Here is a 21030-nt window from a genome sequence, read left to right on the forward strand (position 1 = left end):
CCTTACACAGATTGTGCATTTACCAATCAGACAATCCTAACCACACATCCAATACCTGATCTTTTATCACAAACAACTCTTCCAAGTATGTCATCAAGGTGAGTGGTCCTCTAGGCACCTCAGTTCACAATTTGTAACAGTCTCTTCTCCAATGGAGTCTTTTTTTCACGGTTTTTCCCAGCCTTGTGTTGTTTGACATTATAAGAACGCAAATGGGATGATCTGTGAGATTTCTGTTTTTTCTTTCCTCAGTTGGATTACTGTTTTAAGTGTTCTGATGTCGATGTTTGCTCAGATTGTGTCAGTGAAATTATTCTTAAAGGGATAAAATCTTTTATTCCAAAATCCTCCTTAAAATACTGTCCTTTATCCAAACCTTGGTTTTCTAATAAATGTGCTAAGGGTGTTCAGTAAAGAATGTTGCATATTGCAGTTGGCTTACATACAAATCTCCTGGTTAATTTTCTACCTACATGAAAGCTCAAAAAATTGTAAAGCAGTTCATAATCAGTCCAAAACTAGATTTTGAACAGGTTAAGAGTAACAACTTGCTCCTTGTCCAAACTGTAGTTGATCATTCTGGTCTCTTGCCAAAGCTATTGGCCAAAACTTTTTTCTTACTCTTGTATTGAAGATCTCGGTAAACCACCTCCTACTGTTCCCAGTATACTCCACTTAATGCCTCCATTGGTCTTCCATTAAAAGGATGTCAGAAGAATTTTGAATAATCTTGATGTCAAGAAAGCTGAGGTCCTGATGGTATTTCTCCACTTGTTCTCAAAAGCTGTGCTCCTGAGCTTATTCCTCTTTTGTGTTGCCTTTTACATTTTCTTATTCCACTGGTGTTTTTCCTTCTGCTTGGAAATTTGCTTAAATCCAGCCAGTTCCTAAAAAGGGAGATAATTACCTCCCAACCAATTATTGTCCCATTACCCTTACTTCTATTCTTTCTAAAGTAATAGAGAAATCCATTAATCACCAACTTCTAAGCTGTCTCAAAACCTTCCATCTGATCACTGATTGCAATATGGATTCTGTCAGTGTCAATCCACTGTGATATGCTGGCTTATGTTCCCCATCTATGGACAAATTCAATAAAAAAGTTTGGTGAAACTCAAGCGGTTGCTCTTGACATTTCAAAGGCTTTTGTTCGTGTTTGGCATAAAGACTGTCTAAATAAGCTTCCATCTTATGAATTGCAAACTGTTTTTTGTAATTGGGTATCCAGTTTTTTCTCTGACTGCTCACTGCTTGTGTTGGTAGATGGCTCTCTGTTTTCTAACCTTTTCACTAATGTTGGTTGTGATGGAATTCCCCAAGGTTCAGTTCTTCCTCCCACTCTTTTAATCTTATATATTAATGACTTTCTTCCATTGAATGGAAACCTATCCATAGTTTTGCTGATAACAGTACATTGCATTCCCCACTTTCCAGTTTGAAAAACCTTGCCTGTAAAACAGCTTCAACTTCTCAAATATCCACCACCAATTTCTGAAACGCTGATCTCCAGATAATTCTACAATGGAGCAAAGATAACTTAGTTAATTTTCGTCCTTCTAAAACTCAGTTCTGTCTTATATCTTACAAAATGATCCTTCTACTCCTATACTTATCTTCAATGATACTCAGATTTCTAGACAAGATTACAGATCTTTATCATTTCTAGACAAGATCACATATCCCTAAAATGCTTCCTCTGCATCTAAAAAACTGAGTTTTCTCTTTTGCACTTGGTGTTACTTTTCTCCTAAACTGCTACTCACTCTGTACAATTCTGCAATCCTCCCTACCATGGATATTGTTTCCAAATTTGAACGGGGTCCCTGTAACCTCTCTCAGGCTTCTGGACTCCATTTAAAAGAAGGCCATTAGGTTAATTAACGACCCATCTCTTACAAAGTCTCTACACACACACTGTCTCATAGACGTCCCATTTCTGCAGCATGTCTTTCCTACAGATACTTCCATGGACATTGTGCTTCTGAATTAGGTTCTATAATTCCCCCCACCCCTTTCCATTCCACATGTGCTGCAACCAGTCAACATCCATTTACTGTCTACCTTCAAACTCACAGAACCAACTTTTCTTCTTCATTTATCCCTTCAACTTCTGTTTTCTGGAACAACCTTCCTTCACATGTATTTCCTGAAAATTACAACCTACAAAAATTTAAGTTTAATATCAACAGAAGAAAGAAGATGAAAGTATCTTCTTTCATCTTAACCTTCAACCGACAAGCAATACTAATCAATATAGGTTCTAATACCTTTCATGTTTGGAGTTTTCATAAAAAAAAATAAAAAAAAAAATCGCTTTCCCTGGTGGTACCTGCTATCAAGCAATATATTATTAAAAACGTTTTTTTTTTTCAATAAAATAAGATGAAATTTTACTCGTGTTGACTGTCCTATGCATATTGCTTGTTGTTTATGGTATGGTTTACATTGGCATATATCCAGAATTTTAGTTTTAGTATTGTGATCCTTTGGTTTTTCTCTTGATTGGTGGGATGCTCAGATAACTGAAAAATTCAGATAATCAGATGCCCTAGTCCGTGTTTGTGCCAGATAACAAAGCTTTTTCAGTATAATCAATTCATAATGTGCATTTGTTTGTTATTCACTTTTCTGAAATATCCCCTATAATTACTGAAGCATGTTATATATAAAGATCAATCATCTGCTGGGGTTTCAAGGCAACATTTCACTCATGGATACTGAAAATCTTTCACTTAATCCACTAAGATGAGTGAAGTGTAACTTGAGCACCTATGCCAAGCCAATTACACATATCTATCCTCAGTTTTTCTGAACCTTTAAAGTCACTTTAACATTGTAAAGAACTCTTGTGTTTCCTTTATTCATATGTATTCATCAATGGAAAGGTTGAGCAGATGGGCTGAGAGGTGGCAAATGAAGTTTAACATTGACAAATGTAAAGTACTACATAGGGGAAACAGCAACCTCAGAGCAACGTATCAACTCTGTGGTACTACACTGATAGTGGTAGAGAATGAAAAGGACCTGGGGGTAGTTGTGCAGGCAGATATGAAGTTCTCTGAGCAGTGCAGACAGGCGGCAAGAGTAGCGCATGGTGTCTTATCAATGATATACAGGAATTTTTCTAGCAGGGATAGGGAGGTGATTATTCCCTTGTATAAGGCAATGATCAGGCCACACCTTGAGTACTGTATACAGGTCTGGAGGTCTCATTTCAAAAAGGATGTAGAGCTGCTGGAATGAGTACAGAGAAGGGCAGCGGGTAGTTGGTTGGTGGAACAGACTTCCATCCCTTGTTGTGGAAGTTGATAGCCTAAATAAATTTAAGGCTCAGCTGGACAGGTATTTTGAATGAACGGAGGGATGAAGTGGAAGGTTTTTTTTTTTTTCTGATGCTGCATAAGCTTGCTTTCTTGCATCATATGCCTCTACTAATGCTAATGCAAAAAAAAAAAAAAAAAAAAACCCTGCTACTGGAGAAGACCATAAAAGCCTGAGGTGTCATCAAACCTGGATTTAATCAACAAGGATTGTATCATAATATCCCTCCTTTCATGTCTAAGCAGAAATGCAAACAAAATTACATTTTCCTTGCCTTAATTCATGGCATTTTTTCAGCATGACCTTTTGTACTTTTTGACCAAGTCCTCAGTTCATATGGTTTGATATTACTAGCACCTATAAAATGACATTAGTTCCCTTGAGAACCAACAAATGGCTAGTTATACTGCTAACTGGAGCCTCAGGCATACATATTCTGGTTCTATCTATCTTTATTGCAAAATATAGGTTGCATGACAATTTGTATCTGGAACTTGAATCAGCAGTGCATCCATTGACATATCATTAGACATTCAAAGTCTTACAGAGTCCCAAGTTTTATTTTGCTCAAGGACATCATATTTTTCCAGCTTGGATCTCAAAAGGAGTCTATGAAAAAAATGAAAACCCAAAATCTAGAAAACAAGATGAAGAATAAATGAATGAATCACTGGGACAAAAAGGGGACAACTAATGATGAACAGGAATGGGAAACCATTAAAGAGGTATGCAATGTAGCAATGAGAAATTAATCAGAGTTAAAATAAAAAGCAGAAAACAATGAATGAACACAGAATATATTGAATAATATATAAGAGAAGGAAGAGGAAAATTCAGTAATGAATGAAGGAATAAATACAGAGAACTAAGAAACAGAATAATCAGATAACACAGAGAAGCAAAACAGAAATGTATGAAAGAAAGATATATGCACAAAGGTACACAGAAAGGGAAAACAGATGGAGCTTACACAAAAGGTTAACAGAAATACAACATAAAGAACAAATGAGATGATAATTAAAGATAGAAAGGAAAGTCTTTTGATTGCAAAAAAAAAAAAAAAAAAAAAAAGTCAGCATTCCCTAGTTCCTGTGTGTGCCATTTAACAAAGCTTTTTCTGTATAATCAATTCATAATGTGTATTTTTTTGTCATTCACTTCCCTGAAACTTCTCCTATAAGGTGGAAAGAATATCTAGAATAACCTTACAACAGTAAAGAAATAAATGAAGTAATAATATAAACACAGAAGCATAGCATATAATTGTGGGGGCAAGAATTTGATAAAAGGCCTTTAAAAGGAATGCAGAGTTAATGAACTACACTGGGGAGGAACAAAGGATAAACTATATCCCAGTATTTAAAAAAAAAAAAAAAAACCAGTTACAAAGAAGGTTGAGTGATGAAAAATTTCCAGAGAAGTAATAATTCCTATCTTGAAGAAAATGCAATGTCATTGAATCTCCCAGATGAGAGAGAGAGAGAGAGAGAGAGAGAGAGAGAGAGAGAGAGAGAGAGGGTGGGGGTGGGGGGTGAGCTCAATTCAGCTTTCTCTCATTCCTTAAAAATAAGGCCAGGGATAAACCTATAAATGCTTTATGAGCAATAACAGAAGATTAGAAAGAGGTAAAGGCATATTGGGGCTTAGAGGGGAACAGGTATCCTGTGTGTTATCAGACACTCAGCCTAAAACACTGATGGATCCAATATCTCTCTATTACAGAAGATTTAGGAGAAGTCCAGTTGGCCTGCCTCCCTAAAATCCACTCATGCACACCTTCTCGATGGTAAGCCCTGTTACGTCACTTAGGTGGCAACGAACATGTAGAGTGGTTCTCTTCAAGATGCCTGGTCAGCATGAAGAGGAAAAGACCAACCCCTCCAGCAATATGAAAGCACGACGAAACAAATGGCCCTCAGTCCCCAGCAGCTTTCACTCTCCCTCTTACGGCAGCGAGAGGATTAGAGTGGAAGCAGAGGGTGCTAAGAATCTCTGGGTACGACCAGGCTGCCATGCACGGAAACTGAACTTGGCCTGTTATAACGTAAGAACCCTCACCGGTGAAGACAGGATATTAGAGCTGGAAAAGGAATTAGAAAATGTGAATTGGAATATCATCGGTTTGGCTGAAACAAGAAGAAGAAATGAATCACTTATAAGTCTATCAAGTGGAAATCTGCTGTACACCAATGGAAACAGTGAAAGGAGTGAAGGTGGAATTGGGTTTCTGGTCCATAAAGATTTTAAAAACAACATTTTGGAATTCAAAAGTACATCACCAAGAGTGTCAAGACTAATACTAAAGATTTCTAAGAGATACAAGCTAAAGATTATAATGATTTATGCACCAACATCGAGCCATGATGATGAAGAGGTTGAAGAAATGTACACTGAAATTGAGAGTCTTCTAGATGAGCAGAAAACCCACTACACTATTATTATGGGAGACTTCAATGCTAAGGTTGGAAAAAGACAAAACAGCACAGAAAGGGGAACTATAGGAAATTTTGGAATTGGTGAAAGAAATGAAAGAGGCGAAAGACTTGTGGAATTTGCAGAATCTCAAGGACTGTCAGTAATGAACACTTTTTTCAAGAAAAGGGTGAACAGAAAGTGGACATGGAAGAGTCCAAATGGATTAACTACTAATGAAATCGACTTCATCCTCACTAATAGAAGATATATTGTGAATGATGTCACCGTCCTAAATAAGGTAAATGTTGGAAGTGATCACAGAATGGTAAGATGTACACTTGATATAGATGTAGGAAAGGAAAGGAAAAAACTGACTCGAGTAAATAATACAAAGGTCTTTGAGATAACAGAAGAGGAGAAAAAGCAGTATGTACTGGAACTTAAGAACAAGTATGAGCTTCTGCAGACTGCCGAGGACCAAGATATCGACGAGGAATATTACAACTTTTTGAAAGTGATAAAGCCCAAGAAACCTATAGGGAAAAAGAAATCCAAAGAAGAAAAAATTAGTCAAGAAACACTTGTCATGATGAACCGAAGACGACAAATGAAAAGCAAGAAAAACACTGACAGGGAGAAAATTGAGTATACTGAGTTATGCAAAGCCATTAGAAAGAGACTCAGAGAGGACATAAGAAGATTTAACACAAGAAAAGTAGAACAAGCATTAAGGGAAAACAAAGGATTTAAATCAGCAGCCATGAGCAGTAATACAGAAAGACAAATGATACTGAAACTGAAGAATAGCGATGGTATACTTATAAACAGCAGAGAAGGCATAATTCAAATAGCAGAAGACTACTATAGAGAATTATACAAGGAGCAGGGGAATGATGCCAGCAGTGGGGAAGATGGATTGCAAAGTAGCAACACATACGACATACCCAATATTCTTCCTGATGAGGTAGAACATGCATTGAAGAAAATGAAGAATCAGAAAGTCCCGGGGGAAGATGAAGTTACTGTAGAGTTGTTAAAATTGGGAGGAAGAGACATAACACAAAAACTGGCAAGGCTCTTCACAAAGTGCATTAGAAAAGGTGTGACGCCTAAGCAGTGGAATAATGCAATCATAGTTTTGCTGCATAAGAAAGGAGATAAATCAGAAATTGGAAATTATAGACCAATTAGCTTGTTATCCCACATCTACAAGTTGTTCACAAGGGTCATTACTAACAGATTAGAAAGAATACTGGATGAGAATCAACCGAAAGAGCAAGCTGGCTTTAGGACAGGATTCTCAACTATGGATCACCTTCACGTAATATCACAGCTAATGGAGAAAGCAAATGAATATAAAACACCATTATGCCTGGCATTTGTGGATTATGAAAAGGCATTTGACTCCATACAGCATAAGGCAATGTTTCGGGCACTGGAAAGACAAGGCATTGATACCCCATATATTATGATTTTGAAGAAAATATACGAGAGTGCTACCTCCTTTATTAGACTAGACAAAGACAGTAGGAAATTTAAAATTGAGAAAGGAGTTCGACAAGGAGACACAATATCTCCTAAGCTGTTTACTGCTGCCCTTGAGGAAGCTTTCAGAAGATTAGACTGGTCGCAGAAAGGAGTCAATGTGAACGGAGAGTACCTAAACCATTTGCGATTTGCAGATGACATTGTGGTCATAAGCCATGATCCCAAAGAATTAGAGGAAAATCTTAATCAGTTATGCACAGCTAGTAAGGATTTTGGACTAAAGATGAATATGGCTAAAACAAAAGTAATGATGAACAAGTATGCCACAGAAAGAGACATAATGATTGAAGGAGCAGTAATTGAAAAGGTGGAGTCATATACTTATCTGGGACAAGTTATTAGCTGTAATAATGATAAATGGCTGGAAGTCAAGAGAAGAATAAATTTTGGATGGATAGCATTCAGGAAATATAGTCACATACTGAAGAGCAATATCCCAGTTTGTCTGAAACGTAAAATAATGGACCAATGTATACTCCCCACCATGACTTATGGAAGTGAAACTTGGGCACTCACCAAAAGAATGGAAGAGAAGCTGAGAACCACACAGCGAAGAATGGAACGAATCATATTGGGAATAAGACTGTTAGATAAGAAGAGAAACACATGGATTAGGCAACAAACTCAAGTAAAGGACATTCTTATCAAAACTAAAGAACTAAAATGGTCTTGAGCAGGACACATAGCTCGAAGACATGATGACAGATGGACTAAGAAAATAACAGAATGGTATCCAAGAGGAGCTAGAAGAAAACCTGGAAGACAAAGGCGGAGATGGATAGATGAAATTCATGAGTTTGTGGGTAGTAAATGGATGTCCAGTGCTCAAAACAGAAGCAACTGGAAAGTTGCTGGAGAGGCCTTCATCCTGCAGTGGATTGAAAATGGCTGATGATGATGATGAAAGGCATATTTATTGCCTGTATATATAACTGTAAGATTAATAGATGAAGAGGGAGTATGAAAAAAAGGAAAATTAACTTTATAATATATACACTCAGTGATCAATTAATTGCGATTACCTCATCATTAATGGGCTATGCTGCATAGCTCACAGGCAGGGGGCAGTGGTTGCTTAATATGGGGCTTTTTTTTTTTTTTTTTTTTGATTTGGTAGTTGTTGGCGCATCGGCTTCTGTGGCCATATTGCACCTCCCAAGGTTTTTGCAGTACTTTGATCCAAGCCCGAGGCGGGAATCGAACCCGCGACCTTTGGGTTGCCGGGCAGGTACTTTACCCACTCGGCTAGCCCGGTCGGCAATATGGGGCATGCTTTACTGGAAAGGACTAGGACCCCTGGTGCATTGAACCAATGTTTTACTAGTGAGGTCTACTGGCAGCTCTCACAAGGCCACCTGCACTCTGCCATGTTACATTTTAACCTAGACAGAAATGGGATCTTCCAAGATAATAATAATGTGCCATTTCATTGGACCCACACTGCTGTGCACAAATGGTTCAAGGAACACAGTGAAGATATCACCTATCTTGATTGGCCTCCAAATTCACCTGACCTCAATCCAATTGAACATCTGTGCAATGTTTTGGAATGGGAAGTGAGGCATATAGACATGCAATAATCATCTATTCCAATACTGTAGAAAGCCTTGCAGGCAGCATGACTGCAGATCCCTACGGATGCCTTCAGACATCTAGTGGAGTCAATGCCTAGGCAAATAGTGACTGTTATCCATGTGAACCAATACCATATTAGGTAGGTGGTCATAATTCAGTGATCATTGAGTACACACACACACACACACACACACACACACACACACACACACACACACACACACACACACACACACACACACACACACACACACACACACACAGAGAGAGAGAGAGAGAGAGAGAGAGAGAGAGAGAGAGAGAGAGAGAGAGACCTTTTGATAATGTAGAGTGAAACACTTTTTGAAGTGCTGAGAAGATTAGGAGAAAATTGAAGAGATGGCAGAAAAATTCTTGAATAGTACAGAAACTATATAACAGCAGGTGGGGAGGGTATAAAGGTTTTGAGAAATATGCAAATATAGGAGTAAGAAAGAAGAAGTATTCTGGGTGCACTTTACCAAGTGAGATCATATTTGACCATAGCCATATTCTAATTTCATAATCAATAAATGAAATCTGGTTTTATTATAAAAATAGAATGGTATAAATATATTAAACACCAAAACTGACATAAAAATAGGAAAAATTTAGAAACAAAATTGAGGTTTAAGTTGCAAATATACTTCTGGCATATCTCTGAAATATATCAGGAAAATATCATATATCAAATATCTCGCATGTGCAACTTGCATATTAGAGTTAACGATGTCAACTCAACCTAAATATTAATTATCTTGAGTAAGTCTCAAGATAATTAACATTTAGGCTCAGATTTCAGTGGTTTGATGTGGGTGTGAACAATACTACCTAGCTGTTTTACTTCTGGTATTTGTTTAAACATGTTTCAACTTGCAAATTATCAGATTTCTTTGTATCAATATTAGAAAAGTGAATATAGTGAAATGTTTTGCAATTTCCCATCTCCTAGAGATTTACAAATCGATTGTCCTCATAAACAAAATTTCATAAATCGAGACAGCAAAATTTTGAGAAATTAAAATTTCTCAAAGATTTCTCAACAGGTTAAAATTTTAAATGAGAAAAATCATCTGAAGGCGAGTGTGCAAAGAATCCAATTTTTTTAATTTTTAAAAAACATTTCAGTATGAAAAAATACCAAAATCCATTTTAGAAACAGATTTATATGGATTAAAAAAGATTTAATTAATAAATAAATACATTAAAATATTTAGATTTAATAAAAAATAAACAAAAAATATTAAGATTTAATAAAAATGAATAGGTATAAAATTTAAAAGTTCCTTACTTTTTCTTGAAAATTTAATTGTTTTAGTTGTTTCTTATCATTATCATTAGCCTTCAGCTTATGTTCATCATTAAGATCTTTAGCCTCTATTCCATCTTGAAATTTTCTTCCAGCTTCTTCCCTCCTCATTTTTTCCATTTCAACCTGGGGGGGGGGGAAATCAGCACTATACTTCATAACTACTAAAATGTTAATATTACCTTGCCAAACTGCCTCCTCCCCACCTCAAGCATTGGTAAGCATGCACAGTCTGAGATACTACGTTAGATAATACAGTTTCACATATATTCTGGGGCAAATTATGAAAAGCAATAGCAATTTTGGTAATACTTCTTTGACTGCTGTAAAGGGATAAGTATTTTTAATTTTTACCGTATTCTTTGTTAATTAACATAGTACATTGTGTTTTACAGAGATATTAAATAGGCTTAGTAGCATTCGTTAGCTTCTTATTTTAAATTTTACAAGCGATTTTTGGAAGTTATGACTCCCGGTGTTGGCAGCGATATTGTTGAACTAGCCACCATATTGTAGTCGATCAGAAATAGCTTAACGTATATATATCTTGAACTGATAGCGTAAGGTAAAAAGTAAAACTAGATACCGTAATACGCAGCACTGTATTAGGAATCTGTTAGCTTATTATAGTATTATCAATTAATCAAAAATAATATTAATCTTATTAAAATTAATTGTTAATTAAATTGTATTTAAATGGAAATCATGACCCAGACTAGAGCTGCGAAGCAAAGATCACAGACTACCAAGAGTGCTGTGACTCGGGGGAGAAACAAAGAGGGCGATTCTCCAACGCATCACAGTCTCAAAAGAAGTACGAAATGTGAAATGTTTGGCGACCTTTCTAAAACAGGACATGATCTAGCCAAGGAGGATGCTTTTGTGTGCTAGGTCTAGGAGGATGCTTTTGTGTGCTAGGCTGATGGGCATTTATGAGAGCTTGATGTATAGGGTAAATACCCTTGAAGAAATTAATATGAGGGGCCCATCAAGCGCTCAGCTGCCCAGCTCAATGACAGAGCTCACTCCTGTGCATCAGGCAAAACAGAGGCAATCTCCAAGGCAGAATGCGCTGGTCCCAAAGGAACTAGTTATTGTTGATGACTATTGTCAGGGAGATGGGGAATATACTATGCAAGAAGGATAGGTGGAACAGGACCAGGGTATGTCTGCCAGGCACAAAAGTTGATGACGTTGTAGAGCAGATATCATCTTTTAAGGACACAAAAGGTGATGTTGTTTTACACATTGGAATTAATGACATTAAGAGTAAGAGATCTGCAGATTTGCTCACAAGTACAGGTCAATGTTGAAAAAACAGTCGCGAGTTAGGGTTGAATGTGAAGGTTTCTGTAATTCTGCCCAGACACGATAGGAGGGAGTATATGATGAGAGAGCCTTGTCGATCAATTCAGCCCTGGAGAGATTGTGCAAGGCTCAAAGGGTAGAATTTTTTTCAGCCTTGTCTATGCTTGTTGACATGGGAGACTGCTTTTACAGGGATGGGATACACTTAAATAGAAAGGGTTGGAAAACTGCTAGCTTGGGATACACAGCCTAAAAGGTTAACAGTGGCCGCAGGCAGAGGCAAAAGTGAGTCTTTCACTGCTTCCATTAGAATGAGCAGCAGCCTGGAAAGCAAGGTAATGGAGATTTCCAGGACTGATGGGAGTCATAGTGGAACAAGTAAATACATGGGCTGTGTTAGGGTAACCAAGAGTAGGAACAGGTGCATGTATACTTGCATGTACACCAATGCTAGGAGTATAGTTAATAAATTTGATGAGCTTGAAGTGCTAGTCAAGACATCAAAGGCAGATATTGTTGGGATATCACAGACATGGTGTCACACAGACATAAGCAGTGCAGAATTGGAATTTGGGGAGTACAATGTGTGTAGAAAGAATAGACAGGACAGGAAGGGAGGAGGGGTTATGCTGTTAGTTAAGAAACACATAAAATCTAAGGAAGTGCATCCAATTGATGTTGGTGGACAATGCAGTGTTAAGTCTGTTTGGTGTGAAATAAATACCGGGAAAGGAAAAATGAGAGTATGCGTGTGTTACTGGCCTAATGAATCTGATGAGTATAATAAGCAATTGTTCAGAGAAATAGTTTGTTTGTTATTTTGGTTTTTAGGAGCATTAGCAACTAAGGCCATATTGCTCCGATATGCGGTGGTCATTCCCTGACCTTTCCGCATCCTCCGTATTTGGCGGTGATGGGCTTGAACCCCGAGTCTAATCAAGAAGCATGTGCTACGCACTGCTGCTCCTTCCCACCTGGCTACAGAGGCGCCAGAGAAATAGGAGTGGGTCAGTAAATCAGATTGTCTTATGATGGAGGATTTTAACTTTCCAGATATTGACTGGAACTTGTGGGTTGGTCACTCCCATGCTAGCAAGACTTTTGTGGATTTATTGGATGACTGTTTTCTACAGCTGTTGTTGTTGTTGTTGCTTGAGTTTTATTGGCGCATTAGTGACTAAGGCTATAATGCGCCAAAACCTGGTGTTTTCTACAGCAACATGTTCCAGAGGCAACCAGAGGGAGTAATATTCTTGATCTGATCATCAGCAGTGATTATTCATACATTAAGAATCTGCAGATAAAGGAACAACTATGTGGCAGTGATCACAATGTACTGATGTGGGATTTACTTAAAGATAATTACCATCAGGGGGTAAAGGGAAGGGTTTTTGCTTCCGTAAAGGTGACTAAAGTGGTCTCAGACAGTTTTTAAATTCTGTAGTGGGACCAACTGATGATGTCACCAACAGCAAATTCTAAGTGGGAAGCATTCAAGGAACTAATCATGGAAGCTACTAGCCTTTTCATACCAACTAAAAAATACTGTTCAGGGTTTAAGCCTAAATGGAGGTCAGATGAACTAATGAGACTTGTGACAGAGAAGAAAAATGCATGGGTTGCATATAAATTATAAGGAGACAAATTAATATGGTAGATATAAGATAGTCTGTAATCAAGTGGTAAAGGAGGTTAGTCAAGCAAAGGAAGATTACGAGAAATCTTTGGCAAAGGAAGCAAAGAAAAACAGTAAAGACTTCTTTACTTATGTAAACTGTAGAAGGAAGGGGATGAATCAGATTGGTCCACTTGATATTGATGGTTCGATTGTTGATGATGCTGCTAAGGTAGCTGACAAACTGAATGATCATTTCATATTAAATGATTTTTTAATAACTGAGAGCAAAGTGAAGGAGAAATTGAAGTTAAACATAAAGAAGACAGCTGGGGTGGATGGGATCTATCCAGTTATATTAAAGGAGGCAGCAAAGGAAGTAAGCAGGCCCTTAGCCATGATTATAAGGGCATCATGTTTCCCCAATTCACAAAGGAGGATTGAAAGGTGACATGAGTAATTACAGACCTGTTACTGTAACTTCTGTTCCAGGGAAAATCATGGAGTCACTGGTTAAAGAAGAACTGCAGGATCATCAAGACAAGATTGCAGTTATAGTTCGGACATAGCATGTGTTTGTTAAGGGGAAGTCTTTGTCTAACCAATTTGATTGGATACTATGATGTGGTCACATAGGAACTGGATGCAAAAAATAATTTTGATATCATATACTTTGATTTTAGGAAAGCTTTTTTTAATGTTGCACATGGAAGACTACCATACAAGTTGGAACAGAATGGCATTAAGGGCAAGTTGCTACAATTGATAAAAGAATAGTTGAATGGGAGAAGACACAGAGTGGTAATCAATGGACACTGCTCTTCATGGCCTAATGTTATTAGTGGAGTTCCCCAAGGGTCCGTGTTGGGCCCATTGTTGTTTTCTGTATTTATCAGTGATATTTATGTAAGTATATAAGGCTTAATGTCCAAGTTTGCAGACGATACGAAGGTTGGTAGGGTTGTTAATGACAGTGAGGGTGGTACACTACTGCAACAGGATCTAGAAAAGTTGAGCAGATGTGCTGAGAGGGGGCAACTGAAGTTTAACACTGACAAATGCAAAGTACTGCATATGGATAGCAGTAACCCCAGAGTAACAAACCAACTGTATTCAGGGTATGGGAGAATGAAAAAGACCTGATGGTAATTGTGAGTCAGATACATTTTCTGAGCAGTGTAGACAGGCTGCAAGAGTAGCTCATGGTGTATTGTCAATGATATACAAGAATTTTGCTAGCAGGGATAAGGATAATTATCCCCTTGTATAAGGCAATGGGTAGGCCACACCTTGAGTACTGCATATGGAGTCTGGAGGCCTTATTTTAGGAAAGATATTGAGCTACTAGAATGAGTACAGAGAAGGGCAATGGGATTAGTCAGTGGAACAAAGGGTTGCTGTTAGTAGTAGAAGAAGTGGCATGTGATGCAAGAAAGCAAGTGTATGAGCTTATGCAGCATCAGCCAAAAAAAAAAAAAAAAAAAAAAAAATCATACCACTGACTCCAAATGCCTCTCCAGTTCCTCCTTAAATTTATTCAACCTATCAACTTCTACAACGACAGATGGAAGTTTGTTCCAGCAATTAACCACCCGCTGGCTAAAGGCAAATTTCCGCACATCTATTCTACATCTGTCCTTTCTTAATTTGAATTTATGCCCCCTTAGGTTCGTAATCTGAACAAGTGGAAGGATCCCATCAACCCATTCAAGGCCTTATACACCTCAATCAGATCACCGCGCAGGTGCCTAGTCTCCAGCCACTGCAATTTGCAGAACTTAAGCCTCTCTTGGCAAGGGTATCCCTTCATTCCCCTCACCAATTTTGTTGCCCTTCTCGGTACACACTCAAGTAAATCTATATCCTTCCTAAAATGAGGCCCCCAGACCTGTATGCAGTACTCAAGGAGTGGCCTGACCATTGCCTTATACAGAGGGACAATCACCTCCATCTCCCTGCTAGCAAAATTCCTACAAATTGCAGTGTCTGGAGACACTGCAATTTGTAGTGTCTAGCAAAGTTCTGCAAAATGCAGTGTCTGGAGACACCTGTGAGGTGATCTGATTGAGGTGTATAAGGCCTTGAATGGTTTGAGCAAGCTCAATGCTAATGGGATTCTTCATCTTTCTCAGATTCTGCACCTGATGGGGGCAGAAATTCAAATTGAGGAATTGAGGAAAGATGGCTGTAGAATAGATGTGTGGAAATTTTCCTTTAGGCAGTGGGTGGTTTACTGCTGGAACAAGCTTCCATCTGTTGTTGTGGAAGTTGACAGCTTAAATAAATTCAAGGCTGAACTAGACAAACAGAAAGGGTTTTTTTTTGGCTGATGCTATATAAGCTTGCTTTCTTGCATCATATTATATTCCTCTCCTAATGCTAAATGGCTAACCACCACATTTACTTATTTTACTGAGAATATCTTCTCAAAGAATATAATGACATTAATCATAATTTCAGTATTTGATTGGTCTGTACTTGAAAAACATAACAAATGCATTTTTTGTAATACATAATGGAAACTACTAAAATTCATGAAAATGAAGGTTTTTTTTTATAAATTTTAGCAAAAGTTTGTAAAAAAGATGACAGGTATATCTACTAAAGTTAAGTTCCATGTCGATGGTCTTGTCAATAGACGTACTTGCCATGAAATGATAAGAGAGCAAATAAACTTACTGGCCCAACTGAACATAAGTAATTAAGGGAGATACAATGAAACCTCCCCAAACCCAGCAATCCATTATATGGCATTACCCATTTTTTTCATTATGTTTAGGAAAATGGATGTATTTAAAGTCCATTTTATCCAACTCAAGAATGATACAGCTGCCAAATAGTAACTTTCTGGAAGTTACTATTTGACAGTCGTATCACAGCAGCACCATGGCATTGTATCCATCCACCAAGTATGGTATCTTCCTGCATATTTATAAATGCACGAAAGTTAATTTAATTTAATTTTTGCAGTATCATATTCTGTGTTTTTATAAAAAGGAAAATAGTTTAATAAAAAATTATACATTTTAATATAGTTAAAAACACCTGAACACCCTGTGTGGTCTTGTATGTAACAAAAACAAAAATACTGAATTTGTACATTTTCATTTTTAAAACAATTTTTTGAGTGTATTGTTTTTAGCTACTTCGGTCATAACACAAAATGTGTTAAACAAATTCTAGACAATGGGCAGACACTATAAATAATGTTTCTTTTATATAATATTTCATTTTTTATAAGACACTATAAATAATGTTTCTTTCTTAAATAATATTTAATAACACAAAATGGGTTAAATAAATTCTAGACAATGGGCAGACACTAAATAATGTTTCTTATAAAATGGTTTACAAACACTATAAAAGTTGAAAAGTTATAAATGATTGATTATTCTTTACCAAAATTTATTGTCCCTGGAAACAGCTGGTTTTTCAAAAGAATTCATAAGTGTCTATTTTGTAGAGAGGAGAGTATTTAAAATCTATTCATTTTTACAGAATTCAGTTAAAATCACTATTAAAATTTTCACTGTCAGATGATTTGTCAGTCTCACCTTCACTATCATTTATGCAAAATATAAGTAGTTCCATCATTCCCTCTTAAACTATATTTCATCTTTGAGCCAATAATTACTTTATAAATCTCTCACATGATGTACACACTGGCCCATCTATCAGTTGTCACTTGATTTAATACTTCTTGCCATGCAGCACTTATGTTTGATTCTTTGTAAATTCTGTTTCTACAAACATTTTATTCATAATATAATTGTGCCTTAGCCCAACAGAGTTCAACAGAATTGAGATCATAATAGTAAGGCAGTAACCTTAAAATTAAATGGTCGTGCTCTTCTAAAAGTTCATCTATAATGTAACTTTTTGTTGCAAGTTTATTTTCTCATATGAGACTTAACGGTTCTGTTTTCAATGCATCTGGTGCATAAGAAATGGAACATTAATGTTGTACTTTTTCCAAGCAGTGGAGCCCTGTTTATATGTTGTGAATGAAACAATTAAGCATCTTTTTTGGAAATATTGGACAATAACTGGTTTGTAAAACCCATGACTGAAAATTCTCAGAATTCCCTAAACAGTGACAATCATCCCACACATTTGTTTTTGAGTAAATAAACTTGCACACCTGAAGTCCAACCATTTTCATTACCAGCATGCAAAACAATAAGCCATGCACTGTCACTGATTCCTGCACTTTCAGAATGACAGCTCCTGGATTCAACCTGACAACCCTTCCTTATTATGTATACATAAATATCCACATTTCATCTAAGTAAATAACTGTATAAGGAATTTGTGACAAATAAAACAATCTTTGTTTAAAAACATAATCATCTGCAAATTCAGTTAAAACTTACAATTATTGTGCTTCCACCACTGAAATCCAAGGTCATTCATGATGCATTGTAATAATGCTCAGACAGATTCAATTTCTCCATCTTTAATCAACTGTCTAAAAATATATTATGATTATTAGTGTATTTTTTATAAATCAAACATCTTAAACAACTTAGTGAAATTGTCTATTCTGGTAATAATGCTTGTACACCTTCTGCATCTTCTTTTCCCTGCAGTCAACAGCTGCTGTTCCTTCACTGCTTATGTTGTAAAACTTGCTCGAGAAATTCTAAATGCCTCTGCTGCTCTTTCATAAACATATGCAACATTTAGTACAGATATGTTTTCTTTTTTTAATTTACAAAATAGGTCACCACATTTCCCAACATAATTTGAGCAGTAAACTGTACGCATTTTCCTTTCAACAAAACAGTACCATTTGCTTTCAGAAATTAGTAGAGCTTAACTTTTACTTTTTGAGTAAGAGTAGGGCTTACCTTAATTGAAAATAAAGACTTTCTTGTAATAAATCATTTTAAAATAAAATAAAGATGATTTAATCGACCAAGTTTTCTTCAAAACAACCTTGTGTATGTCACATATATGAAATTCAAACTTGAGTAGTGTCTTTTTCATGACAGTTGCCCATGATTTGTAATCCCAAACTACATGTTGTTTAAGATGTTTGATTTATAAAAAATACACTAATACTCATAATATATTTTTATACAGTTTACTTCAGTTGATTAAAGTATCACCTCACTTCTTAAAGCGGATCAACACACAATCTGGAGAAAGATCACTGCGGGAGTTCCTCAATGCAGAGTCCTCTCCGGAGCATTATTCACTGCAGTTATTATTCCGTTTGTGCAACAGAGAGAAGACATACTCTGCTATTTTTTTTTTTTTTTTTATGAAAACCCCCAAACACGAAAGGTATCAAAACCTATAGTACTTAGTACCATGCATGGGTTGGAGGAGAAGTATGGGGGGGGGATGCCGGAAACTTTGCTCTAGAGACTAAACATGGGTTTCACCACTTCAAGCCTCCAATAAGCAAAGTGGTGGTATTCACCGGTGGTGGTATTGATGAAAGTCATCTACCACCTATAATGCCGAGGATATTAAGATATATACTCAGATTAACCCTGGCTAACATTTCTCATACATCAATAAGAAGATCAGTGAAAAGTTAAACGACTTAGGATCCTCCATCAATTTGGCCTCCTGATTAACCCTGCCAAATCAGCCCAAATTGTCTTTTCTCTGAAGCGCCAACCCACTGAAATCCAAGCTTCTCTAGACGGCATTCCCTTCCCAGTGGTCAAGATGCATACAGACTTGGGAGTCATCTTCGACTATAAACTGAGCTTCAACCCCCACATTGACAAGCTCATAGCAAAATTCTGTCAAATGCGCTGGACCACAAAACAACTGCTCCACGTTAGAGATTTAGATGTGACTCGTCGGTACATATACACCTCAGTATACTCCATCTATTTATATGCCTTGGAAATTTCCGTGGCCCCTACCAACATCAAGCGTGTGTACTCCGTCGAATACTGGCTCCTTCGTTGATCACGCATAAACATCATTGTCCACCATAGCAAAGGAAAACTGCGATGGTGATTTCACTTAATTTTGCCCGACTTCCAGACCTTGTATTGGAAAAACACCTTGTTCTCACTGCCAAAATGACAACTGGAATGGTCTCAGAGCCAAGCATCTGGGAACTGTGCAGCTGGAGAATTCCTCTACCCAGACTGAGGTCAGCTCCCATGCTCACTATAACAGACTAGCGCTTAGTGACCGCTTTCTCCCCAGGGAGATGCTCCCCACAATCCAATCAATTGATGGCAACCTCTGTAGGTTTGTGAAGGATCTGATGTACCAAAGACAGATCCTTAAGAGCCTGACCTTGGCCAGGCAAACTGCATATTGATAAGGGCAGCATAATGCCCAATATATTGTAAATACTATTCAAAGCATGATATCTTTATAAATGTGTTGTGAATAAAGTCAAGAATATCTTTATGAATATAAATATTAATATAAATATAATATAAATGTAAATATGAATGTATTTATGAATATCTTTATTAATACATTGTAAATAGTGTCAAAAGCATAATATTCTGTAAATAATCTGACAATGATTCTATTGTTGGTTTGGGGGGATGAGCCCGAACTTCGATGTGGGCTCTGTTCCCCCCGTCCACCAGCCAACATAAAACCCCTGACATTACTGCTGTGATGGGTGTATTGTATATACCATGTTTGTATACAATAAAGATTATATATATATATATATACTTCCGGTGGAAGGAGCATTAAAAGTTAACTGAGATGGACCACTTGTAAACCACTTGATAATCATCAAACTTAGTTCGTGGATTGGCCATTTGCCAAAGCAGCATTATAGCTATTTGTGCAAGTTGGAGATTTCACCCAAATCAATAAGTTTTTACCATGCTCCAATGACATTGTGAAATGTGTTAGGTTATGGAATTAGTGTTAATAGCGGCAAATGCAAGAAAGCAAGCGTATATCAAAAAAAAAAAAAAAAATCCCATTTCATCTATCTCCTCCAATAATTTGTTTAGTTATTCCTTGAATTTATTCAAACTATCCACGATAACAGATGGAAGCATGTTCTAGCAACCACCTGTTGCCTGAAGGCAAAATTCCACACATCTATTCTGCAACAATCATTCCCCAATTTGAATTTATTTACTCTCACGTGTATAGTCTGAGCAAGAGGAAGAATCCCATCAGCACTGAGTTTGCTCAATCTGTGAAAAGCCTCAAACACCTCAATCAGATCACCTTGCAAGTGCCTAGTCTCCATCTGCTGCAATTTGCAGAACTGAAGCCTTTCTTAGTAAGAGCACTCCTTTGTTCCCCTCACCAATCTCGTTGCCCTTTTCTGTACCTGTTCCACAAGCTCTACATCCTAAAATGACATCTCCTGGAGGCTTCATTTTAGAAAGAATGTAGATACTTAAGATGTTGCCTGACCACTGCCTTATATACAACATCATCATCACCTCATTATCACAGCTAGCAAAATTCCTGTATATCATTGACAAAATCCTATGAGCTGTCCTGGCAGCCTGTCTGCACTTCTCAGAACAGTTCATATCACACTGCACAACTAACCCCAGGTCCTTTTCATTTTAAATTACCCAGAGTAATACCACACAGTTCATACATCACTCTGGTATTACCGCTATCCATATGCAGCACCTTGCATTTGTCAATGTTAAACTTCAATTGCCATTTCAAAGCCCATCTGCCTAATTTTTCTTCATCTTGTGCGGCAGCATACCTTCATTAGTATCATTGCACCTTGCAAACTATGTCAACTGTAAACTTACACATTAAGCCTGATATCATTAATAAATACATAAATCAACAATAGACTCAGCATCGAACCCCATGGATTCAACTAACAACATCAGTCCATGAAGAGCAATGGCCACCGATAACAACTCTGTTCTTCTCTCACTCAACCATCCCTTTATCCATAGTAGTAACTTTTCCTTAATGCCACACTGTTCCAATCTGA

General features: G+C 37.1%; 1 protein-coding gene across 1 annotated transcript in view; it reads right to left on the reverse strand.

The window, feature by feature from the left end:
* Window positions 1–21030, reverse strand: part of cutlet (chromosome transmission fidelity protein 18 homolog) — a 404162-nt gene that overhangs the window by 37971 nt on the left and 345161 nt on the right. The window contains exon 19 of the mRNA XM_090380385.1: window positions 10169–10312. Within this exon, the coding sequence (XP_090236511.1) occupies window positions 10169–10312 (144 nt within the window). The remainder of the gene's footprint in view (window positions 1–10168; window positions 10313–21030) is intronic.

Source organism: Mastigoproctus giganteus, chromosome 8, assembly GCF_048544385.1.
Source record: "Mastigoproctus giganteus isolate SK-2022 chromosome 8, ASM4854438v1, whole genome shotgun sequence".
NCBI classification, from domain to species: Eukaryota; Metazoa; Arthropoda; class Arachnida; order Uropygi; family Thelyphonidae; genus Mastigoproctus; species Mastigoproctus giganteus.